The sequence below is a fragment of the Equus caballus genome, chromosome 1, assembly GCF_041296265.1.
Source record: "Equus caballus isolate H_3958 breed thoroughbred chromosome 1, TB-T2T, whole genome shotgun sequence".
Classification (NCBI taxonomy): Eukaryota; Metazoa; Chordata; class Mammalia; order Perissodactyla; family Equidae; genus Equus; species Equus caballus.
In genome coordinates, this window is record NC_091684.1 from 2,471,148 (window position 1) to 2,496,302 (window position 25,155).

At 55.3% G+C, this 25,155-nt stretch overlaps 1 protein-coding gene across 50 annotated transcripts in view; it reads right to left on the bottom strand.

Moving 5' to 3' along the window:
• Positions 1-25,155, bottom strand: part of JAKMIP3 (Janus kinase and microtubule interacting protein 3) — a 129,535-nt gene that overhangs the window by 38,515 nt on the left and 65,865 nt on the right. For 19 of the 50 annotated variants that reach the window (XM_023636846.2, XM_070247889.1, XM_023636840.2 and 16 more), the window contains exons 3-13: positions 22,677-23,174; positions 12,262-12,477; positions 10,662-10,781; positions 9,938-10,084; positions 8,838-8,969; positions 7,426-7,461; positions 6,489-6,548; positions 3,727-3,855; positions 2,781-2,909; positions 1,780-1,863; positions 74-136 (exon numbers count right to left, since the gene is read on the bottom strand). In XM_023636846.2, the coding sequence (XP_023492614.2) occupies positions 74-136; positions 1,780-1,863; positions 2,781-2,909; positions 3,727-3,855; positions 6,489-6,548; positions 7,426-7,461; positions 8,838-8,969; positions 9,938-10,084; positions 10,662-10,781; positions 12,262-12,477; positions 22,677-23,174 (1,614 nt within the window). The remainder of the gene's footprint in view (positions 1-73; positions 137-1,779; positions 1,864-2,780; positions 2,910-3,726; positions 3,856-6,488; positions 6,549-7,425; positions 7,462-8,837; positions 8,970-9,937; positions 10,085-10,661; positions 10,782-12,261; positions 12,478-22,676; positions 23,175-25,155) is intronic. The other 31 variants (XM_070248279.1, XM_023636859.2, XM_070247997.1 and 28 more) reach the window with 4 other exon arrangements.

A 25,155-nucleotide genomic window follows, 5' to 3' on the forward strand; every position in this document is an offset into this window, starting at 1 on the left:
CACTCCCGTGAACACAGAGGAATTCCTGCTTTTCTCGGGGAAGCAGCCGGACGCTCGGCGGGCTCAGGCGCACCTTCTCAACAAGCTCTTGGTTTCTCCGATACAGAGCTTGCTTCTCTTCAATCCACTTCATATCCTTGAAAATGGAATTGAAATGGAGAAATAAACACACTGCAGGAAAAAATCGTAAAGCCAGCGTTTAAACCACGATTCAGCAGGACAGAGGGTCTGAAGAAAGGACTCAAGACCCAGCTTCTAAAGTAACCACCTAATGATGGTTTACGTCACCCAGCTAATGACAGCCTGTGATTTCACCCGTTGTCCTGGAGGCACCTGGATAGAGAGCCAGCAGAGGCAGCCCTACTTCTGCAGATCCCGTGTGCCACCACGCGGATGCACCCCAGGCCAGGCGTCCGATGACACAGCCCTGTGCAGACATCACAGGTCCAGGAGACCCTGACATGGAGCCAGTGAGCCCAAGAGGTCTCAGGCAGGCGGGGTGAGGACAGTGGGCATCCCGTCCATTTCACACACGGGACACATGGACGGAGGCAGGCTCCGGCTGGCGTGACACACATGTAGATACCCTGCTGCCCCATCCACGGTCAGAGCTTGGTGGAAGTGCAGTGTCTTTGTGCGCCCCCTTCCACCTTGAAGCCCTGGTGTTCTCTCGCCAGCAGCGTTTTGTCACAAAGCAAGGAGTCACGGAGGGGCTGGTTGTCTGAAACACTAAACTTGGTTCCAGATTCCTTTTCTGCAAAGTCATCTGCGAGGTTCTTTTCCAGTTTGAAAGACTCATCTCTGCAAGCAAAGGAAGTGGCTTCCTCCCCATCCTAGTGTCCCCCCACCCTCAGCGGCTGCTCCTTCTCCGGCACAGACTGCATGACGGTGGCTACAGAGGGGACATTTGCTCTCCAGTCCAGGGTCTACGAAGGCCGCGCACACATAGCTCTGGAGCGCCGCCCTGCAGGCCCGAGTGCACAGCAGCCCCAGAGGAGTCACGGGCGTGGAGGGCTGCAGGCCGGTCCTACACGTTTCAGGTGAACAGCTCCAGGTGCCGCAGACCGAATTCTGGGCCTCACCCACTCAGGTGAGGGATGTGGCAATGTGGCCAGGCAGCCATCCACGTCATTCTCTTGTCTGTCCATCCAGCTGTCCACCCAGCAATTAACACCTTCAGGACCACTAGGGGTCTGCACTGGACTTGCACTTTCCCACGTGGACCCTGCCAACCCCACGAGGATGTCCTCCAACCTCGTCTTGGGTCCACCTGGAGCTGCACTGTCCAGCTAGTCAGTGAGGGGTGCTCAGGCCTTGTGGCCAGTGGGGATGGATGCCCTCCTTCCAGATTTGAAGAACCCAGAGGTGGTGGTGGTCGTAGGGGGTGAGGGGAGCGGCCGACAAACCCCGGGGACCTGAAACCCTGGCCCTGAGCTAAGAGCACTAGTAGGACCTCCCTGGGTCAAGTCCAGGGAGGCCATACATTGATGGTCAGGCGGACTCCTGCCTCATCCAAGGCTTCTGTGGAACTTCTTTAGCACATTCCTTCCAGTTTTCAAATGATTTATTGAGGGGTGATACAGTAAGATGTGCTGAGGGCTCGCTTTCAGTGTGCGGCTGAATCATCTTTACCTACGACCACGTCCACAGACCACCACCCTCATCAAGGGGAGACTCGGCAGCCTGGGGGACGTGCCCTCCCTGGCACCCCCCACCTGCGGCTGGAGGGCCTAGGCCACCATTCCAGCTTCCAGGGGACCCCGGGCCCCACGCACGCACCTGCCCCTGCTCGGCCAGCGTCTTCTCAAGGTCTTCTATCCGCGTCTGGGCCCTCTGCACTTCTGCTTGTAGCTGCTCACGGGTCTGTAGGATGGGAGGAGAGAGACATCAAATTTTCTCTAAAAGCCAGGACACGCCCACACGGACGGGGACTTTGAGAGGCCTGTGCGCCTTTCGGTTCAGCTAATGGAGAAACGGCGGTTCACTCCTTTGGAAGGAGCGCTCTGTAAGAAAGGAAGAACTTTAAGCCTTGTTTGAAGCAAGCGACCTGGCTCAGATTACAGAGCGATGATCTATAGATTAATTTTGAGGGATTACTAGGGAAAATCCTCGTGTACAGGACGAAACACCCCATGAGGACAATTAAGCCCGGTCGGGTGCTGGCCACAGGGGTAGTCTCTTGGATGACAATGACGACGACATGCACAGATGGGCTTGCTGAGTGGTCTGCCCAGCCAGACCCAAGACAGTACGGGCCCCTCCACTGGCCTTGTCTTCCCTTCCTTTTCCAGATTTTGCTTTCAATTAACTACTTCCCCGGGAGCCTGTCCCCCGTTTAGAAGACCCGCCCTCGGCACCCTGGTGTGTGACAGTCCCCCACAAGCACCACCTGGGCTTCTTGGGGGTCCGGGCTGCCCTCCCTTGAGTTAATTTGCTGTCGTGGCGTCCAAGCCACAGGGCACTCTATTCCAAAGTGAGCTCCTGCTCCCCCGTGAACAGCTTCCAGGGCACACAGATGGGAGGTTTGGGGCCAGCTGGGCACAGGGTCTGAGGGTCCTCAGCTAGGGGAGGCAGGTGTGCCCGCCCTGGCCCTGGTCCCAGCCCAGGGCAGCTTCCCAAACACTGGATCTTAACTGCCTCGGTGAGCGCTAGCCCGACAATAACTGTGGGAGAGCAGGCCCTGAAGGTGGAGCGATGCGAGTCCCCCTGCCATGGCCAGGGGTCAAGCGGGGAGGAGCCCAGCAGGAGCCGGAACGTCGTGGAGTAGAAGTCAGTTAGACCTTAACTTCTCGCTCTGCGTCCAGCGTCCCTCCGACCTGCTCCTGCAGCAAGGCGTACGCTCGCTGCAGGGCCTGGTACTCCATGGTCAGCTGCCGGAACCTCAGCTCCGTCTCCTCTTTGGCCATGCCCTGGAGAAGCGCACGAGACACACGGCATTAGAGCCCGGGCCTCCACCTGGGGACCCCTGGGAGGGGCGCCCTGAGGCCCTGGGGCCAAGGGCCTCTCAGGCCAGTGGTGGGGGCCAGGGGCTCAGCTGGGCTCCCGCTTGCCAGCCAGGCTGCCCCAACCCGGGACCCTCCACTCCTAACCAGGCTCACCTGAGGCTGCTCTCCCCATTGGAGTCAGGGGAGGAGAGCTGGGTGCTATGAAAGGCTTACAGCCCCGGGAGGGCGTCTCCTCCCCACTTGCCTCACATTACAGGCTCCCTCCCTGCCTCCTTCTAGACACAGCAACACCTGCTGCCCCAGGAAGAAGGAAGTGGCTGCTGCTGCCTTCTGAGGGCCGCACTGGGCCCCGAAAGATTTGCTGCTCAGAGGAGAACAAGCCACAGTTCTGGTGTGGGAGGGGAGCAGTGACCAGGAGTGACCAGCATGTGCTCTTGGCCTTGGTGCCGACCCCCATCACTGGGTGGTTCAGACTGCCTCACCCCGCACCTCTCCAGCCCTTTGAGAGGGCGGGAGCTCTCTGCACCATTCTGCAGAGGGGGCACCAGCACAATGCCAGGCATGCATTCAAAGGAAGGGGCCACACCGGCCACCAGGCAGCCAGCAATGGGGAGTGTTTCTCACTGGGTAAAATCGGGGACTACTGGGCGGCACAGCCAGTGAGGGCCACCTAGCCCGCCTCTCCAGAGAGCAGCCTCCAGGGAGCAGAATGCCAATCCGGATTCACCTGCCCCCACGCCCCGCCCGCCCAGGCCTGTCCAGAAACCACTGCAGAAGGTACCTCTTCCAGGTCATCCTCTGGGGTGCACGGGGTCTGGTCCGTCCTGTCCGTTTGATAAGAGATGGAAGAACCGTCGGATTCCAGGGAAGCCTCTTCGTCGTATCCAAAGAAGGTTTCCACGACAACCGGCTGCTGACCAAAGAGAACTGTGTTAGGCCAAACCCAGACCCTGCCAGCAGAGCTGCCCGCTCCCATGGGGCCTCTGGGCCTTCCCCTGCCCCTTCCCCAGCTGTGGGGCCAGCTGCCTGGCCGTACCCCCAGCGCACCCTGGTCTCCATCCTCAACTGCCCCCTCGGGAGTCTACTCAGGGCTGCCCCACCGCAGGCCAAGGTGGCCGCCATCATGGTCTTTCTGGAAGCAGGGGCTGGTGGAGGGTGGACTGGAAAGCAGGCCTGGACATCTGCGGAGAGGCAGACCAACCCTCATGGAGGGGAACGAGGCCCCTCCGTGGGGGACTCTCTCTGCGGCTCCTCAGGGCAGTGACGCTCAACCGTCTGCCCCTGTGCATGATGACATGACACGGGATCAACATGAGCACTGGCCTTAACGTTTAGCGTGTGATCGCTTTTCCAGTAATTCATTTTTGCTGCATTTTAAAAAGGATCAATCCTTGACAGGATGGAACAAAAATAAACAGAAAAGCAAAGGCAGGCCCTTCACCAGCTCGTCTGAGAGGCCCTGCCCGAGGGACGCCCCACGGCTCCCCTCTGACTTCGTGATGCTGGCTCCCCTCCCTGCCCACCCCTCTGCCTGCTGCTCCCCCTCCCCACTGGCTCTGCTCACCTCCCTGCCTTCCAAACACTTAGGTCTCCTCATCTTGTTTCAGAATACCACAAAATCCAAGCCCACCATCTTCTCTGTCACACTCAAGGTTCCTTCCTTCCTGGGTGACTCCAGGAATCTGGCACCAGGTCTCCCTGCTGGTTCCTGTGCCAGGACCTTCCAGTGAAACGCCTCCCTGGGGCCCCCGGGACCACCTACTGGCCCACAAGCTACAATTGGTGGTGCAGCCTGGCGCAGAGCAGAGGGGACCGAGGCCACCTCCTCTACCCCTCCCCGGACATCCTATGTCCTCAGCCTCCCTGTCTCCCCATGACCGCCCCCACCCTGAGCACAGAGGCACCCAGGTGCTGACCGCCTGCTGAGGGGAGCCCCGGCCTCTCCCAGAAATGCTGCCCCTGTACCTCCAACCCTTTTCCAGACTTCTCCACAGAAACATCCAGAAAAGGGGCAAACTTAGCAAGCACAAACGTGCTTTGTTAAACGCCGCCCTCCTGCCGGCACCCCTGGTCTGGATCATCCAGCCTCAGCCCCGTCAGCCAGCGTGGCCTCCTCTACCTCCTCCTTTGCCGTGTCTGTCATCTGCTCTGACTACACCCCTCCTGTCCGTCTCCCGGCCACACTCTCCCTAGCCCTGGCCCAGATGCCTGCAGCAGCCTCCTGGGTCTTTCTGCTAAAGCCATGAGAATGATCCTGTAGAAACCTCATCGCGCTCCTTCATGTTCCAGCTCATGGAAGCTCACCGGCCTCTGAGGCTGGAGTCACTGTGGCCAGCGCTCCAGACCTCACAAACCAATCTCCTGTCCTTGGCCCCTGAGCCCGTTTTGCTCATTGACGGCTCCTGACTCGCCAGCTTCTCCCTCCTCCCGTCTCATGAAAGCGCCTGGACAGCTGGGGGCCCAGGAGAAAGGGTGGGCCTCCTCCAGCCAGTCCACTCTGTTGGAACTGCACTGTCAGGCTTCTGGGCCTCCAGATAATCTCTAAATTTGTTGTTAGTGCCGTTGAGTCAATTCTCACTCCTAGTGACCCTGTGGATAGCAGAGCAGAACCCTGCCTGGTCTCTCTGTGCTATCCTCGCCCCTTCCAGTGCTCTATCAGACAATGCTCCTCTGCTATTCACAGGGTTTTCATGGCAAATTTTTTCAGAAGTGAGCAGCCAGGTCCTTCTTCCTGGTCCGTCTTAGTCTGGAAGCTCCAGTGAAACGTGTCCACCAGGGGTAACCCTGCTGGTATTTGAAATCCTGGAGCCATAGCTTTCAGCATCACAGTGACACGCAGCTGCCACAGTATGACACTCAACAGACAGGAATCTCTAAATACCCTGAAATAATCCGGAGGAGAGAGAGGCCCCGACACCCTCTCACTCCCCCTGCAGGCCTTTCTGAGGGCCAGACGAGCCAGTATTTGTTCCTAGGGGATATCTAATAGTTTGTATGAGCACCACTGGTGATTGTTCAAAAATTAAACAACAAAATACATAAACACACATTTTGCATAAAGCAGGACACAAGTTAGGTCCTTCAGGAATTTGTCCCAAATCATCTCTAACAAAAACCATAGGTTTGTCAAAAAGGATTGTACTGCAGGGAAACTAACCCAGGTCTTCAAATTCCCTAGGGGCAGAGGTCAGCCCTGGAGGGGCACAGACCGCCGGTCCTCGGGCCGTGTGTCCCAGGCAGACCTGGGAATCCAAACTCCTCTGCAGGAGGGCCAGCATCCCACGGCTGACTCCTCCTCCTCACTATTGGCATTAATTCATATCTTCTCTTGGAAATTTAAAAGAAAAAAAGGTTGAATTTTTAAATTTAAAGTTATCAAAAGAATATTTACTTTGGGTCCTGTTTTGGTTATTTCACAATAACAATTTTCAGAAATAATAAAATTTTCTTCTTTTCACTTCTAAATAAAGAGAGTGTTTCTTACTACGTGGTTTCTTTAAATACACGTTTTATGTACATACAGGTCAACATTTTCCCACCTACCTTGGGGAGTTTCGCCATTTTCTTTCTTTGTTTCCGATATCTTAAAAGCTTATCACGCTCCTGCAAAAACCAGTGGAAGAGACCTTTTAAGGAGCTGAACAGCTCTATCAGTTTAATCTTTCCTGTCCTGATCTGAAGGGACTCAGAGGAGGACTTCAAGATTGGCATATTGCCCATATTATCATAAATACACCGAAATGCAGGGCCCCGTCCAGGGCAGTTTGCTCTGAAGGTCTGGATGGCTCATCCTTCTGCTCAGGATCAGCACAAAAGGAGGGATCGCCCATTTGGGGGGCTCTGAGCTCACGACGCTCCATCATCCTCCAGCTTCCGTCTCAGTCTGCAGCTGGGGGCCCATGCAGGGGCCAGGGGCTTAGAGTGGCACACGCACAGAAACGGGAATTTGGGAGGGATGATGGCCCAGCCTCCTGGACACTCTCTGAGCTGATGTCCACAGAAATGGTGTACACGTGCATGTGGAGACAGACCCCCATAAACACGTAAGGAGACCAACGACCCGTTCCTCTCCAGGGAGCTATGCAGCATCTTCATGACTGTGATTGTGAACCAGCCAGGCCCCGACAACCGGTCAGTATGGAGGGGGGAGGAACCCATGTGGGGAGAGTGCTCCAGAGAGGGGAGCCATCCAACCCCCGGTCTTTAATAAAGGGGTAATGAGCAGAGCCGGGCGCTGCTCCTGCAGGCTTTCCCAAAGGCCAACGTTCCCTGGCACCTATCTGATCCTAACGGATGGGTGCTCTGGGTCACCACGGCAGAGCCTCTGGGCAGGTGGCACTGTGAGAACAGGATCCACCCAGAATACTGGCACCGCTTCTATCTGGACCAGATGGGACCATCGGCATAGGAGGGGTCCCAGGGACAATGGCACCGGAAAATGGGTGTCGATGTCAGTACAGAGATACTGAGTGGTACTTACTAACACACTCTTCACGTAGCCGGCGGTTTCCAGGGTCTAGGAAGAGAGGACAGCACGTCGGGGAATCAGAGCACAGACCTTGCCCCACGGGAACCCCAGAGCCCTGCCAGCTGCCCCAAACCCCTGCCGCTTCCTGACTGCAGAGAGCATTGCTCTCCCCTCGCCCTGAGAGGGAGGGTCCTACCTGGCCCTAACAGTCCTTCCTCCTTCCTTAAACTGCCCCCTGAGGGCACCATGAACCTGCAGAAGCATCAAGGGGCCTTCTCTTCAGGGTCGAGGGCCTGTCACTAGCCTTTCAGAAATAATGTGCATTTGTAACTGACCAAGATTTCTTCCTTTTCCATAAATTCTCATTATTGTGGGGATTGACAACCACCGTGTTGTTGAAGGAGGCACGAGCTCAGACCTCAGGCACAGTCAGGGAAGGCTGCATCCGCGAGACCCCAGCCCACAGCCGTGGGGCAGGGGCATCTTCCCATCCAGTCTCACGTCATTTTGGAGGTGACTTCAGTCATTGAAGCAAGAGGCCAGCACTTCCGGGCCGCGTGTCACACCAGAGACAGAGAAGGACACTGCCATCGCTTCCACTGTCCCCAGGGGACAAGAATGGCCAAGGCCACTCATTCTGCAGTGCTCTAACTAGGGGGCTGGTAGGGATCCCAGAAAGAAGCAGAAGGCGCCCCAAATCAGGATGATGGGAGGAGGGTTTAATGGAGGACGATGCAAAATCCTGCTGGGGGTGAGGGGCCACAGAGATCAGGCAGTGTAGACGGCTGGAGGGGGCCCCCAGGAAGATATGTCCACATCCTAATCCCCAGAACCTGGACTGTGGCCTTATTTAGAAACTGGGTCTTTGCAGGTGCGATTAAATTAGGGATCTTGAGAAGGGATTGAAGAGAAGAGAAGAGAAGGGGGAGACACGGAGAGAAGGCCCCATGAAGACAGCCAGAGACCAGAGTCATGTGACTGACGGCCACCAGGAGCTTCCTCGTGACACAGAATGACTACTCCCCTTGCCCCTGCGGAGGGTGCACAGCCCCTCCAGCGCTTGACCCTGGATTCTGGATTTTTCCAGACCGTGAGAGGAGAAGCTGCTGTGTTTGAAGGCCCCAGCTGGGGGCTCTGTTATGGCAGCCCAGGAACTAATCCCAGCAGTACCGCTGCTCTTGAGACCCCCGGCCCAAAGTGATGAGGACAGGAATCAGAGCGTTTTGGGGAGTGCCACCTCAAGCATGAGCAGGGTGGAGGGACCCAGCCCAAGATGTACCCCCAGGGAGGGAGAGGACAAATGCAGGTTCCCCCTCCCCCATCTCCTGCCCATTGGCCAGACCCCCAGAGCCGGAGGGTGAGGGGCCGAGGGCGTGACCTCTGTGGGGCGGCAGAGAGCCAGGACGGGTGAGGCGCCCAGTCACCTTGGAAAGCTCGTCTATGAGGTTCTGCTGCTCCACAATTTGAAGTTTCAAGAAGTCAACTTCTCTTTCATCTTGACTTTGATCCAGATCGTTTAAGGAACTGGGTCTCCTTATGATTCCGGCTCTTTGTCTCTGAAAAACCAGCCAGAGGACATTACAAGGGGTGGAATGAGGTGGTCGCCTGGGTGACGGGGAAGCTGGGGGTCCCCTCGCTCAGTCTGCATACGCCTGAGCAGTCACTGGTCACCCCTTGGCTGTGGAGCGAGGGGGCCTCTCTGCTCAGGCCTTGGAGCAGCACAGCTACAGAGGCCCAGGGAAAACAAGGCCTGTGTCTCGGGGGGATCCCCGCAGCAGCGGCAGGGCATGCAGTCTGGAGTGCGCACATGGAGCAACTCTGCACCCCAAAGACGAGATCGTGTGAGCTGCGTGTGCCACTCACTTCACCCTCTGCCGCCTGCCAAACTCAGAGCGTGGAAAGATGGGAACTTCTGCAGAGAAGGGCTTGATGGTCCCCTGCCTGCCTCCCCTACATCATGCTGAATTACTCTGCCTAAACTCTTGCTCACGGTCTCCAAGGCCCTCAGGGCCAGAAGGAATGCACATGACAAGGCTAATCCCACACACTCCGCTGCGGCCGCGGCTGCAGTGGAACCTCCCCTGCCCAGGGCTCCATGCCCTGTGCCTGGCCTGCTCGCTCCCTCCCCCCACGGCCAGTGTCCCTGGGGTCCACTACCTCTGCCTGAGACTCTCAGAGTTGGGCGATGGCTCATCCAGGCCCCTGGTGTTGGACAGGGCGACAGGCCTGGAGGCGGAGGGAGTGACTTGCTCAGTGACCTCCTAGCGGTTCCGCGTCCACTCTGTCACTCCCAGAGGCAGGCACCTGTGACCCTCTGCCCTCAGATATGAGACCCGCATCTAAGGCCTTCTCCCCCAGGGCGCAGGTCTGAGCCGGTTCCTGTCCCCACAAATGTACGTGAGATCAGAGGCTTGAGTGAAAGCCCGGCCCAGGGATGGTGTTATCAAACCTTGAGTATGAGAAGCTGGTTACGCACCAGCGTGGGCACATCCTGCTGGCCCGCCAGACCCCATCAGGCCCCTACCATTTCTATGTTCTCCTGGGTGACAAATTTTAACTTGTTTTCCATTCGACGTAAAGTGTGGGACAGGTCTTCATTTTTCCGAGTAAGGCGCTTGTTTTTATCCAGCAATGGCTTGTACTGACTTTCAGCTTCTCTTAAACGCTTTAGCTGAAAGGCAAAATTAATTACACAGTGTGAGGTTTTTAAGTGTGACAGAGAACCAACAGCTCCAAGCAGAGTCAGAAAACTGAGCAGCACAACCTTCAGCTACAGCGAAGGGCAGCCATGTGGGGCCCACGCTCTATCTTGCCAATGAGGGCCAAAGTAAACCCACCCGGCTCATGACCGGCCATGACCACTTTGAGCAAGTCACACACCTGCAGGACAAATCACTCGGAAATCTCAGTGGCTGTAAGGACTAACAGTGATGGCGCCACCGAAGGGCGAGGTCCTCACACATCCCAATAATGTGCAGAACTCAGGATAATTTTGCCCCATAATGTGGAGCAGAGATCAGCCAACCAGCACCTGAGGCCCACATCTGGCCCCTCATCCGGTTTTGTTAATAAAGTTTCATTGGAAACAGCCCAGAGGCCTGGACACAACGCCTGCCCTTGTCACCATCACTCCTCCTTCCTACAAGGGATTTTGGAAGTGGACGCCCCTGGCTCCCCCCACGCTGCAGCCATAAAACCATAGGACCCAGAAGATTCCCCCTTACCCCCACTGCCTCTCCGCCACTCACCAGCTCGTTCCTTTCTTCTGACAGCAAGGCATTTCGGTCCTCAAGTTTCCGAATGATTGCACTTAACTCTGCAATTTTAAGCTGGAAGCGCCGAGCATCCTTTTCATCCAACTGCTGTTCCTAAAACAAAAATTAACTGCAAATAACTGCTCATAGACACAGACATGAAAATCTTTCAAATCCCCACACACCATGGAAACCCAAGCACTTCCGTGTTGTGATCGCCCATGATTCTGCACGGCGGGGGGGGCGGGTGTGGACCCTCCAAAGGGAAGGCGACTGCCTCCTAAGCGGCATGATGGGGACGGAGGGAAGGAGCAGAAATGTCCAGAAGTATGCAAATGTGGAGGATGAGGGCGTGCGAATGCAGGCACAAGTGTGGGTGACACCAAGAAAACATGGGAACCAGCTCCCTGCTCTCCCCTGGGCCCTGCTGCCTCCTTCAGGAAGGGGTTGCCCCGTGCTGCAGGCAGAGAGGGACATCATCTTCCTAGTATTAGAACACGAACACGGGAAAAGATATTCAACCTAAAACTTTCAAAAGTTAGTTTCCCAAGAAGACTGCTCCCTCCAATTGAGTGTCTAAAAGGTCACTTTGGAAACTTCACTCAAAAATCAGTGGAAACATTTTGATCCAGTTTCAGAATCTCTCTGGAGTTAACACAATCTATCGAGCGCCAGAGCAGGAGCTGGTTTTAATTCAGCGAAGCCATTGATAATAAGATTACAAAATGTCATTTTCTATTCTTGAAATGTCACTCTCATAGGGCTGGCTCAGCTCAGACACGGTTGCACCCTCAAAGAAAACAAACGCGTGTCCAGGAAGGACTGAGGGACGGTTCCTCGCTCAGCAGGTGCAGGAGAGGCCAGGGAGCAGACCCAGAAGGACCCCCGTCGAGGGTCTGTGGAATTTGGAGCCCCCCTCCCGGATTTCCCAGAATCGCTCCAGAGGGCTCTGAATGAGGAGCAGCAATGAGGAAATGGATGGTGTCACAGCCGTGTGGCTCTTGGCTCATCCCGCACTGTCATGGCAGCCCGAGGAGAAGCAGAAAAGTGGCAGGTCACACGAAAAGCAGGTGGGAGGGTGACTGGTGATGTGAGCAGCAGAAATCACTGTGTGAGGTCAAAGCCAGAGATGTGGGCGAGCAGGGAGCTGGGAGCCAGCCTTCCTGGGCCGGAAGGCAAAGCCTGTGCGTGGAGATGGAGGCAGCACAGACTCATCTCCCACCAGCCCAGGGCGGGAGCCACCACCAGCAAGTACCAGGGACCCTTAGCAACCTGGGGGCCTGGCGGCTCCAGCAGGAAGCCTGAAGCCTTGGGGGTCCATGGCAGGGCGATCAAGTGAAGGCCATAGTTATGCCACGTTAGCAAGGAAGGACGTCTGTTCGCCCTCTCAGCCAAACCAGTTAAGCCGAGGGGTCCAGGGCCTGGCTGGCCGGGCTGCAGACACAGCGTCCCCAGGGCAGGAGCGCTCTGCCTCTGGACTCTGGAGCTGGGCTCTGGACTCCCCGGGAGCTGCCCGCACAGGCCATGCAGCCATGCATGGTGCTGTCTGTCTGTGACTCTGGGGTGGCCGGGCGGAGCATGAGGAGGTGCTTACAGGGCTTCCCGAGTGGTCTGAGGCGTCTCCTGCACCACTTGCATAAGGAAGTTCCCGTCTGGGGCTGCCCAGGTGCCGATCAGCCTCTTTGACCTGGGACAGCTGCTCATCTAAAGCCTCTTTTTGGAGCTGCAGTCTCTGAGCATGCCCGGCTTGAACCCCTAACTCTCTCTCCAGCACGAAGACTGCTCTGTCTTTAAATTTTATATCCTCCATCTACAAGGAGAACAGAACACAATCACACACGCAGGCAGGATACAGATCTGCAGTTACCATAGAAACAGGCAGAGGACACTTGCGCACAAACATCGGGAGGGATCCTCATGGCGGCAGCCCTGCCAGCATCTCTGGGCTTTGAGAGGGGAAGCAAAGCAAGTAGCCCTGGACCAACAGCCTGGAGCCCTGCTGCCCCAACCACAGCATGACTCCCCTGTCCGGGCTGGCCTCTGCTCTGCCGGCTCAGACCAGCTGGTGCAGCTGAAGACCCCCTCCTGGGACTCCATGCACCCCTTCTCAGCCTCCCTGGGTGCCTTGCAGGACCATCTTTTCCCATGCTGGCCTATGAAGGCTCCTGGGTGGCCTGGGGGCTGGCATGGCCTGGCAGGGTCCTGAGAGGCCACCTCCAGCTCCTGCCTCCTGCTGTGCGTTGGGCAGAGCAGGGGGACTCCCTGAGATCCCTGAACCCCATCAATGGAGGGTATGATGAGCAAGGGTCATCTTAAAACAGGTGGGCTGTGACAGCGGAGAAGTAGAAGCCTGGGGCGAAAGGCCCACAGCCTCTTTCCTGTCCGCTCCGAGGGGCACCGGGCCTGGGAAGGGCTGGACAGTGTGTGGAGCCACTACTCTCGTCCTTCTGCACCCCGCCTCTTGCCTTTCTTCGAGTGTGGATGGGAAGCAGGGGTGCTGCCCGGTTGTCTGCAGGCAGCTGAGGTTCCGGGAGGGGCCCCTGGACACGCAACTCCAGGCGGGAGGACAGGAGTGCCCAGTGTGCCTGACCCACCCAGGCCTCTGCATGCCGCCGAGCTGGCAGCTGTGAGGGATCCCTGCCCACTTTCCCTACAGCGCCCAACCTATTGACAGCTCCAAGAAGCCCTTCCCGACACAGCTGCCACCTGCCTCTGAGCATCCAGGGCCCCTCATCCGGGCTCCGGGCCGCCAGATGTGCTTCCTAGGCCAAAGGGTGGGTCGCCGCCCTTGGAGGGGGAGGCGGAACAGGCCCCACTGCTGCTTCTTCAGACAGACAGACTTGGGCGCCGCGGGAGTCATTCTACACAGCGCTAGATTTACAAGAAGACTCGGTTCAAAACATATTTTCAAACAACAGGCCAGGATAGGACATCTTCCTGCTCTACGTGCTGTTTACGGTTAAAATGAGCTAATAAATCTGCCACGTCAGCTTGGAAACAAAGACACGACATGTCTAATTAGTCCGGATCATAGAATTCATGGGCAAACGTTGAACTGAACAGAATAAAAGAAATCCTTAATTGCTAAATTCCCATTTACTGCAGCACACAGAAATAGGAAAGAGGCAACACAGTCAATTAGTGAAAACAAAGAGACCAGTGGAATAAAATCATATTAATGAGCAGCTAAATTCTGTGGCCAGCATTTACACTCTCATGCACAGACACTTTAGAAACATCACTTTTCTTCCATCAGGAAACAGGAGGAGAAGTCTCCAGAGACAGATCCCACTTCAATCAGCTATTTATGCAGATGGTTTGGACCAAAAAGCAGACCTCCCTGGGAAGTCCCCTGGACATGTCCGGGAATGGGGCCAAGTTCGATGACCCACCCAGACATGGAGCTTCATGATCCACTCACAAAGGAAATGAGAGGAAAGTGGCCTGCACAGGGGGGCAGGAGCTGATTTTCTGAAGATGGGAAACCACTTTAAGATCGGGGCAAGGTCTCCGAGGGGTCCTCCTGGAGCCACAGTCTCTCACGCAGCGTCTCAGTTATGCCTGAGATGCCAAGAGTTCTCAGCCAAGGGCGCGTTCCTACATCTTCCCATTCCGTTACTTTATGCACAGAGGCCCGTTTGTGAGGGAGAGCGAGCATATGCGTGACATGGACGCCCAGCTGAGGTGGGGAACATGCTTTGTGGGACCGTGTGGGGTCCCCACCTCACACACAGGGGGCTGTTTCCACCCCTGGCACAGATTCCAATACAAGTAATGGGATGGCACCAATGTCCAGCCAGGCCAGGGAAGCTGCGACGGGCAGCGTGGGACAGAGGGGCTGCACCCCTGCATTCGTGCTGCCTTCCTGCAAGGGCAGATTACCACAGTGTCCGACGGTGAAGCTCAGAAGCTCAAGGCTCTGAACCGCTGCCCTGGCCCCCCTTTCCCTCCCAGGGGGCTGTGGGGTCCTGGGGGACAGGGCTGCAGAGAGTGCCTGGGGACAAGCTCTGTCCTCCATCCTATGTCGCCGCCCACCCCATACCCGACCCGTGCCGGCATCCGGGTGACCAGCTCTCCCAAGAGCCCAGGACAGGTGCTTTCAAAGAGGAAACTGGGGTCACCCTATGGCCACTTTCCCTCACTCAGACCACTGCAGTGGCTTCCAACTGGCCTCCCTATGTCCACTCCTGTGCCTGCTACAATCTGCCCCCTCACAACCACAGAGTCGTTGCCAAAAAGCGAGAATCAGATCTGATCACTCCCGTGGTTTAAAAATCCTGCAAGGCTTTCCAGGTACCGAGACTTAGAATCCTTACTGGAGCCTCATAGCTTCCACACCAGCTCCCACCTCAGGCCCCACCCCCTCATCCCAGGAGCTCCCCCAGCCCCCACCCTCTCATCCCAGGAGCTCCCCCACCCCCACCCCCTCATCCCATGAACTCCCCCAGCCCCCACCCCCTCATCCCATGAGCTCCCCCAGCCCCCACCATCTCATCCCAGGAGCTCCCCCACCCCCACCCCCACCCCCACCCCGTCATTCCATCAGCTCCTCCAGCCCCCTCCCCCTCATTCCATCAGCTCCCCCAGCCCTCACACCCTCATCCCATGAGCTCCTCCAGTCCCCACCTCCTCATCCCATGAGCTCCTCCAGTCCCCACCCCCTCATCCCATGAACTCCCCCAGTCCCCACCCCCTCACTCCATCAGCTCCCCCAGCCCTCACACCCTTATTCCATCAGCTCCCCGAGCCCCCACCCCCTCATTCCATCAGCTCCCCCAGTCCCCACTCCCTCATCCCATGAACTCCCCCAGTCCCCACCCCCTCATTCCATCAGCTCCCCCAGCCCCAACCCTCATTCCATCAGCTCCCCCAGACCCCACCCCCTCATCCCATCAGCTCCCCCAGTCCCCACCCCCTCATTCCATCAGCTCCCCCAGCCCTCACCCCCTCATCCCATGAGCTCCCCCAGTCCCTACCCCCTCATCCCCTGAGCTCCCCCAGCCCCCACCCCCTCATTCCATCAGCTCCCTCAGGCTCTCCCTCCCCCCACCCAGTTACAGAGGGTGTATGGAAACCTGACTGAAGCCCTGGGGGTGGTGAGTCCCTAGGGAAGGAGTGTGCAGGAGGATGCTGAGGCCCGGAGGATGCCTCTGCTGAGAAAAGCTGTCCTCCCCACATGACCCACCCACCTTGACTCAGCCCCAAGCACAGAGGAGCTCAGCCAGATGCACAGAGCTGAAACCTCTAGGCAGAGCCTGGGAACCTGCACGTCACCAGCACCCCAAGTTGCAAAGCACACTGACAGGATCCAACACTGCCCCACAGTGCTGAGGTCCCCCTGCAACATGTCCCATCCCAGGGCACCATCGCCTGCCCCCGTGTGGCCACTTGTAGCTGTGGCAGCTCCCACATGGGGAACCACAGCAGGGAACCATGGGGCAGAGTCACTCCTGGTCCTCACCTGTGGGACCTCCCGCACCTGGCGCAGTGCAGGTGAGCACACACCTGCTCCAGTGAGGATGGCTCCCGAGAGAGCACATACACACGAAGAGCCTTTGCAGCATCTGGCTGTGGGGGGCTGGAATTCCCATCTGTGACCTTCAGCAAAAACCCAAGAACTGCCCTGGAGCCACAGGCCCAGGGAGGTGACAAAGCTGCCTCCACACAGGATAACATCATTTCTAAGAGAGACCCGTGCCCAGACTCTGCAAGGCTCCATCAGAGGCTGAGGACCTCCCTGGATTTCGGCCCACCTCCCTGAGGCTGTTCACTCCCGCAGCCCCGCGGGGGCAGCCCCTCACTCCCGCAGCCCTCTTGTCCTGGGCCTTGACGACTCTGCTTGTTAGATTCCCCTTCAGCTAGCTGCCTGGGCAGCCGGGCGAGGAGGGATGAAATACATCACAGAGTGTTAGGAGAAAGCCCGATCTGGGTTTTGCCTGTACTTCTTTGGTTTTATAGAATTTTTAATAACAGTCTGAGCTCGTATGTCAGCAAATGGACTCTAGCGTGCAGTAGCTGCATGCACAACAAACATTCCTCCATGATCCAGTAATGACAGGACATGAATATGCCACGAGGCTGCTCTGGGGGCCCACAGCCATATCCGCTCCCTGCCCATTGGCCAGGAACCGCCCCCCCCAGGGGCCCAGCTTCTCCACCGATGCTATATAGGACAGACACAGCTGAGAAGTCGGCTCCGGAGCCTTCGGAGGCCCATGCGCCCCTTCTGTAAGATCAAGGGGCCCCATGCAGCAGAGTCCTTTGGGGCTCTAAAACACTGGGCCTTGGCCTCACCAGGGAGGTCCTGATCCCGCAATACTTTCTGGAATCCCCACTGGGGCATTCTGATACGTGCCCAGATGCAGAAGCACCTCTGGTCCCTCAGGTCCCTCCCACTGTGACAGGGTCAATGTGGGGCATCACTGAATCCCGTACAACCTGGTTTCTCTCACCCCTAGGGGCGGCCTCACAGCCCACTCCACGCCCCAGCACTGCCCTGCTCTGTCTGGGGTGCGCCTGCTGGTCCCCACCTTCTGACCCTGTCCATCTTCCACACGGCTTCTCTTTGAGACCTCTGTGCCCCCACTGGGTGTTGCACCTCCAGCCAGCACACAGGGTTCTTGGGTCAAGACAAGGATTTAACTGTTTCTCCTGGCTCTGGGTGGCGTAGCCTGGTTGTTCTGCTGGGCTCATGGGGGACCTGAACTGGCTCCACCACTGAAGCCAACCCTTGGAGCGCCTCCTGTGTGCAGGGCACAGGGCTGGGCACGTCACTTGTGTTTTTCATTATTTCATTTAAATCGCACAAAAACAAAATATTATTTTATATATTATATAATGCGGTTGGGCTTTGGGGAAGAGTGGCTGAGGTGGGTGAGGGGAGCTGTGTCTTTGATGCCAGCTGGGGGAAGCTGTGGGCAAGGCCAGCAGAAGAAAGCGCATCCCAGCCGCCATGTGGGACCAGCCTCTCACAGAGACACCTGATGGAGGGGGCGAGCCAGGCGGTGGGTGGAATGCAAGCCCCCAGTGGACTCCCTCCCCACTGGACTTGCATGACATGCAGAGTTTTGGACTATTGGGGTGGATGTCTCAAAGGGGAAATATTGCTCTTCTTGCTAATTGTATGTCTTCAAGCCCTGAAATGATAAATAAATGAGATTCCCTAAATTGATTATGAATTCTACAGGGAAAAATTGTGGAAGACTGAAAAGAGCAAGAAAAGATTTCTGGCTCCTTTTTCTGGGAATGCTGGAGCCTCTGAGGGCTGTCCAACCCCACAGAGGTGGGCGCCTTCGTCTCTGAGGAGGCTGCACTGCGGTTGTGGAGCAGACGTCTACCTGGAGGAAACAGTCGGTAATGCAAACACGTCCTGTCCACAGACAGGAACGATTCCTGTTCGTGGCATCGCAAATGATCTTTGCCAGGTAGGGAGCATAAATCCCGTTAGATCAAATCCTCATTTGAATTGGTTGTAACTTTTTACTTGTTTCCTCCCTAACTAATGAGTTAAATAAAATTTTTGACCTGGATTTATTGTATATTGTATGAGAAGCATGATTATACCCTCTGTTAAAATGGACCCTTTCACAGTTTAGTTACAATCCCAATAAAAATTCCAGCAGTTTTTTCTTTAGGAAAAGCAACTCCGAGGTTTCTACGGAAGCCTGGAGGGCCAAGAAGAGTCAGGGTACTCTGGAAGAAGAACAAAGTGGGAAGCCTTGTTCCTCTGGAAGTGGAGGCGTTACAAAGCCAGAGGGGCAGATGGGGGAGCAAATTAGAAAGCTCACTCAACACATGACAGAGGTGGCACTGTGAATCGGGGGCAAGATGGTCTTTTAGTAAGGGCTGCTAGGACAATTGTGTATCCATATGGAAAAAACCTAACTGGGTCTCGACTTTACAACACGCACACAGGCACGCACACACATACGAGCACACAGTCCAGATGGGGCAAGGACTCATGCAGGAAAGACAAAACCATGAGGTTTTAAAAAGATAAATCTTCCTAACTTCACAATAAAAGGATTTCTTAAGCAAGACATGATAAGCACCAACCCTAAAGGAAAAGATGGACAAGTTAGACTATTTTAGAATTTAAAGCTTTAGATCACACAACGACACCACCAAGAATGAAAAGATAACCCACAGAACAGAGGGAGATGCTTGCATTTTTATATAAATTTTGGAATCAGCTCGCCTATGCCTGCAAAAAAAGCCCGTGGGGATTCTAACGGCATTGTGCTTGCCCTGTATATTAATTTGGGGAGAATTTCCATCTTAACAATATTGAGTTTTCCAATCCATGAACATGGGATCGCTGTTTACTTAGCTCATCTTTAGTCTCTCTCAGCCATGTTTTGCAGTTTTCGGTGTACAAGTCTTGCACATCTTTTGTTAAACTTATTCCTAAATATTTTATTCTTTTTTTATGCCATTATGAGTAGAATTTAAAATTTTATTGTGGATTGTTTGTTGTTGTTAGTATATAAAAATACAACTGATTTTTGCATGGTGATTTGTATCCTGATACCTTGCTGAACTCATTCAACAGTTCTTTTTTGGGAAATTCCTTAGGGTTTCCCACATACAAAGTCATGTCACCAGCAAAAAAGACAGTTTTAACTCTTCCTTCCAATCCGACGTCTTTAATTTCTTTGTTTTACTTTAGCATGCTGAATTGAATTCTTTGATGGGAAAAGACAAAAAAAGATAAAAGGAAAAAGTCCCCAACAGAGTGGCAGCACTTCTTCCAGTTCACCTTAAAGGGAAGACCCCGCTTAGCACACCGGGCCTCCTGTCAGGTCCCTGCCAGGACGTGAGGGGTCCCCGTTCACTCAAGGAAACCCTTCAACGTGAGCGGCAGCAGCCAGCACGAATAAGAAGCAAAAAGGGCCCCTGAAGGAATATGGACAATGAGAGGAACCCAAGAAGACTTTTTTCAAACAGCCAATTATAATTCTTACTCTCAGAGAAATGCGGTCACACCTATGCGATCACATCTATGAGTGAGAGGCGAATCCCAAAAGGATTTTATTTCAGAGAATAAACATTTTTGAGAATGAAATGTATGATAGTATAAATAAAAAATCAAACAGAAGAGTTGGAAGAGAAAATTGAGGACGTTTCCTAGAAAGGGGAACGAAAAGCCAAGGTTGGAGAGAAAAATAAGAAAATAAGAGTATCAGTTCCAAAGTCCACCACCTAACTAACAGGAGTTCTGGAAGGAAGAGAGGGAGGAAAATGACAGAAACAACAGAGCAAACCTTTCTGGAGCATAGGGACACGGACTTCTGGTTAGAAAGGGCTCCTGACAGGAACAGACACTCACATTACAGGTGCTCCGCCATAAGACCTCAGGATGCTCTGAGCTCTAGGAGAAGACCCTATAACTTCTGGTGGTGGGCGGGAAGAGAAACAGGGCCAAATGCGGGATCAGGAATCAGCATGGCATCCAACTTCTTAACAGCCACCCAGGGAGTTAGAAGACAATGCAGAAATACCGTCACGTTCCTGATGGAATTAGTTTCCGACCTATAGCTCCATAGCCAGCCAGAACACCAAGTGTGAGGTTAGAGCAAGAAGCTCATCCACACGAGGTCTCACAGGACTTATTCCCCATCCTCTCTGTTCCCAGAAGCTGTTAGAGGACATGTTCCACCAAGATGAGACGTATACATCAAAACAGAGGAAGATACGGGAGGGAGGGATCTGACACCGGAGGGATAGAAGGCGTTCCCAGGATGTGGACAAAGGGAATCAGGACAAGGGCAGGCTTAGGGAGAAAACAGTGGAGGTGGAGACAGGAGGAGAGGGCGCTCCAGGAAGGACGTCTCAAAGAAAGGTACGCGGATGGATGTCTAAGGTTTTTGACAGTATTGAGAGGAGATTTACCCTCCCGTTGTAAACTCAGCGTGAATTAGTGACATTCACTTAGAAAATTAAGCAAATGAAAAAATTAATTCCAAGGAAAACAAAAGTGCATGCAAGAAAGGTAATGTAATTGTGAGTCACTTGGGTCTTTCATGAATGACAGAAGTAGCAATAACAGTGCAGTAAAGATACAGACAGCAAATATCCACGTAACTCAAGATGAAGTCCCAAGGACAAGTGACAGTGACAGCCTTTCTCTATGCCCCCCTAGATCCACTGCCCACCCCCTCCCTCGGCTCTGTGCCCAGGAGGTTGGCCCTGTGCTCCTACCTCCTGACCTCTGGTTGTGTTTGGCCAACAGGAGCATGAAAAGCAGAGGTGGGAGGGTGGGAGGTCTGGGTATTTGCTAGCTTTGGCTCCCTGGTTGGGCTGAGCCCACGCTCCTGTCCCATAGCCCTTGCCACAGCTGCAGCCCTCACGCTGTCCTCTTCCCTCGGGCCATGGCTCACCCCGGCTGCGGTCACCACCCACAGTGGGTCTCTGCCCGCACCTTTGTGAACTGCCCCTTCACTGAAGTCTCTTCTGTTACCTGTTTTGGGCGCATCATCTGCTCCTGCTGAGACCTGGCCAATGGAATTTAGGGGGTGGCCGGAGTGGGGGGCAGGGCAGAAGGCCATGGGGGAGCAGAGGAGGAGCTAAAATTGAGAAATCAAGAAGTAGATGTTTGAGCATGTTTTTGAGAATTTGGAATAAAATCCATAAGAATCAGCTAGAAGAGTTGCAGGTTGTTGCCTCTGGGGAGTCCAAGTCAGGGAAGCGGGAGGACCAGAGGGAACCGCTGGTTTTGTTTTAAGCCTTTGGTCACAGAGATAAGGCCACCTGCCTCCACTGCGAGCACTGAATCCAAAGACAGAAGCAGGGTCGTGTGGACCCAGGCAGCGGGTGCTGACGTGGTGCCAGCACATGGCTCAGGGATGGACGGAGAGTTGTATGGGGGAGCTCAGAACAGGACACCCTGGAAAAGGACAGGGGACCCTCCAGGTTGGGAACATTTGAGGGCCCCCAATGCACACCATGGCAAAGTTGTATTTGCTCCACAGCTCTCCATTTCCCTTCTGGGCTGTGGGTCTAGAATGATGGCACCCTTTCTGGGAAGTTCAACATGGGGTACAGCCTGGAGGCACTTTGGAAAACAGGGTCCCAGGGAAGCAGAGAGAGGCGGCCTGGGTATACAGCTGTGCTGGTTGGAAAGCTGGCTGCACCCCATTGAGGGGCATCCTGGGGACCCCGAGTATGGCCAGCAGCAAAGCTAGCTGAGTCCTGATGAAGCCTACAGCAGGGGGCATGGAGCACACTTCTAAGGCAGAGCTCACGTCCCTCAAATTACCAAGAAGGACCAGGCTCCAAGTGATGAGGAGAACGAGGAGCAATCCTTCTAAGAAATTGAATATTCTCTTCAACTTCTAGCACTGGGGTTCTGAGAACACTGACTCTACCCGTGTCTGCCACGGGATGCCTGGTCTCTGGAACCATTAGGGTGCACCAGATGAAGCTGCCAACTTTTGACCCTTCCTGACCTGCAAAGATGGCAACTTCAGATGGTCCAGCCTAAGAGCAATGCTATCCCAGATAGTGCTCACAGCACAGGAATGTCAGGAAGGCCTCTGGGACCCATGACCATCCCACTGTGGGCCTTCTGGCCTTGTCTCTCTGGATCCAGTGAGCTGGACAGACTGCAGAACCTGCTATTTATGGAGCATGCCATAACTAAACCTTGGTCCCTCCTTGGCTCCGAGCTTAACCTAGCACTCTAAGAAGAGCGATCCTTTAGTAAACCCTTTTGAGGGGAAGGGGGAACATTAACTTGAAGATGTCTTGCTCTGACCCAAACTAGAAATGACAAGTAAAGCTGGTGTGGCTGGTAGGGGTGGGGCAGAGGGCTGGAGCTGAGCCTGCCCTGTGCGTGCCTGACCGTGTGCGTTCTGAACCATATCCTTTTAACAGGCTTGCATCCCTGCAGTCCTCAGAACCAACAGAGATGATGTGAGGTGCGCTTTGCTGATGAAACAGGCCCGAGACCCAAGCAGAAGAGCTGCCCCCACGCCGCCCCCCGCCACCTCCACGCCCCACACCACGTACCAGCCTGCGGATCTCCCGTTCGCACTCCTTCTTGATGCGGGAGATCTCCTCCTGGTGCAGGTGGTACACACTCCTGATTTCCGCGGCCTTGACCTTGTCGGCCTGGATCGCCAGCGTCAGCGCCTCCTCCACCTGCTTCTTGGCTCCCTTGAGCTCAGAGATCTCCTGCTGCATTTTTATCTTCTCCACCTCAAACCCCTTCTTGGCCTCCTCCTTCGCCTCGGACAGCAGCACGGTCTTGACCTTGTCGGGGGCGCCATCACGCAGGCCGTGCAGCAGCGCCTGCAGCCGCTGGTTCTCGTTGTCCTTGATCTTGATGACCCTCAGCAGCTCTGCCTCGTGCTGCCGCAGCAGCGTCTCACGCACGGCCTGCAGCTCCTTCATCTTCTCCTCGTGCAGCTTGGTCTTGAGCTCCGTGAGCAGCACGGCATTCTTGTGCTGCTCATGCTCCCGCACCTGCTTCAGCTCCTGGTTCTTCTCCCTCTCCACTCTGCTGACCTGAAAGACAATAGCAGGACCTTTGTGCTGTTTGGGAACTGACCTCTGCATTTTCTGAAACCTGATCACAAATTTTAGAAAGTTTTGTTTTTGTTTTTTTCAAACTTGAGTGCTATCTTCCATTCAAGAATGTCTCCTTAAAATGGGGGTTGAAAATGGAATCAACACTTATGGGTGGACAGTGTGAATATGCACCCAAAGGTGTCCGCAGGGGAACTCGAGGCTGGAAGCGCTGCTAGCCTGGAAAGTAAGACCATAGACACACAGTCCACAGAAATCTGCTTGGCTGCTTCATCTGGGAACAGGCCGTGCAGAGGAGGGCAAAACCATCAGCTCTGAAATGAATCTTCCAGGAGAGCGGGTGGGATGCTCTCGGCACAGCCCTGTAGGGGCCCAGGCTCCTGCCCTCCAGCCGCTTTGGCCCCACCCCCTTCGGCCCAAATAACGAGGGGTGCCACGCTTACCTTCTGTGACATTCTTGGCAAATGGGCAAACCCATCTAGCAGCTGAGCGTCTGTGTGGAAGATGTCTGATACCTGGATTTTTGGAAACACTCAGGTTTTTTTACTGGATGTTTTATTTTCATCTAGAAGCTTCGACCTTGGCTAAATGACCACACTACCTGCCATCTGGCACAAAGCCGATGCTCAAAATCTATTTATGGAATGAAAGAATGGCTGGAATCCAGATCCGCCCTGGGCCTACAGTCAGGAGAGGGCCCACTGCAGGCGCACCGAGTTCGGCCCCTCACTGCCTCCCTCCAGGCACGCCTCGGGTGCCATCTGCTTCCTGCCGGGCCCAGAGAAAAGCAGCCACTGACAGACACCCCACATTTAATGTGTCCAAACAGGCGTTCCGTTGCCCCCCAGCTCCGAGGTCTCCATCCTCAGTCCATGGCACCTTGCGTGGGGCCATGGTCCTCAGATCCCGTCCTTCCCTCCCGTCCCACCCCAAACCATCAGCAAATCCTGCCAACCCCACCTCAGAGTGCACCCCGAGTCTATCCACCTCCCTGCTCCCCCGGCACCGCCTCCTGACACCTCCCCGGCTCCCACTCTCCATGGAGAGAGCTCATCGCTTGGGTCCCTGCGTAAGCCTCTTCCCCGGCTGCCAGTGCATTTAGTATAAATGTGGCGCTCTCTCACAGCCGAGGAGGAGGGCATCATCCATGCATCTTTGAGCTGCCTCCAGGGGCGGGTCCTCACGGGAGAACAAGCCAGAGTTTCAGCCACGCTCCACGGGCCTGGCACCCCTCGAAGTCTGGGGTTCTTCCCCGCAGAGCTGTGTAAGCTCTGATCCCACAAACCCTGGACACGCCTGCCCTCCACCCTCCTCGCTCACTCTGCCCCAGCCAGGCCCGCTTCCCCCCTCCTCAGGGCCACTCCCGCTGCCCCCAGTGCCCTCCTGCAACCTTGGCCAGCAGCCTCTGAAGCCGCCCGCGGTCAGAAGCTCTTGCGCCCAGCCTGCCACAGCGCCCACCCCTAGTACGTTGTGTCACTTTCTTCTCAGCAATTATCACTCCCCAAAAGTGTCTCAGCCATCTCTCTCTGACTGTGCCAGAGCAGATCCCCCTGGGAGAGGACACGGCAGCCATGTCAGCCTTGTCCGCTCTTATTTCCCCACTAGGACGGACGTGTGACACTGACTCGCTCAGCTGGTGCTCGCCGACCAGCAGTCCTATTGTCTGGTGGGATCCCACCCCGAGTCTTCCCTTAGGATGGCTCAGACCCCAGGACGCCTGAAGAAATCCTAATAGCTGTGCTTCTCTCTTAGACTCTCCCAGGGCCCCTGACACTTCCCCAGCAGCACATGGGGCAGAGTGACCATCAGTCCAGCTGTTTGGGTTTCTGGCTGGCGAACTGAATTGTTGCTAAAGGCCTAAAGCAGAAAGATATTTATCCATCTTCCATTTAAGATGAATCACCCTTTTTTCCAGTAGAAATTGAGTTCAAGACAGCAAAAAGCAAGATTTTTGACAGTG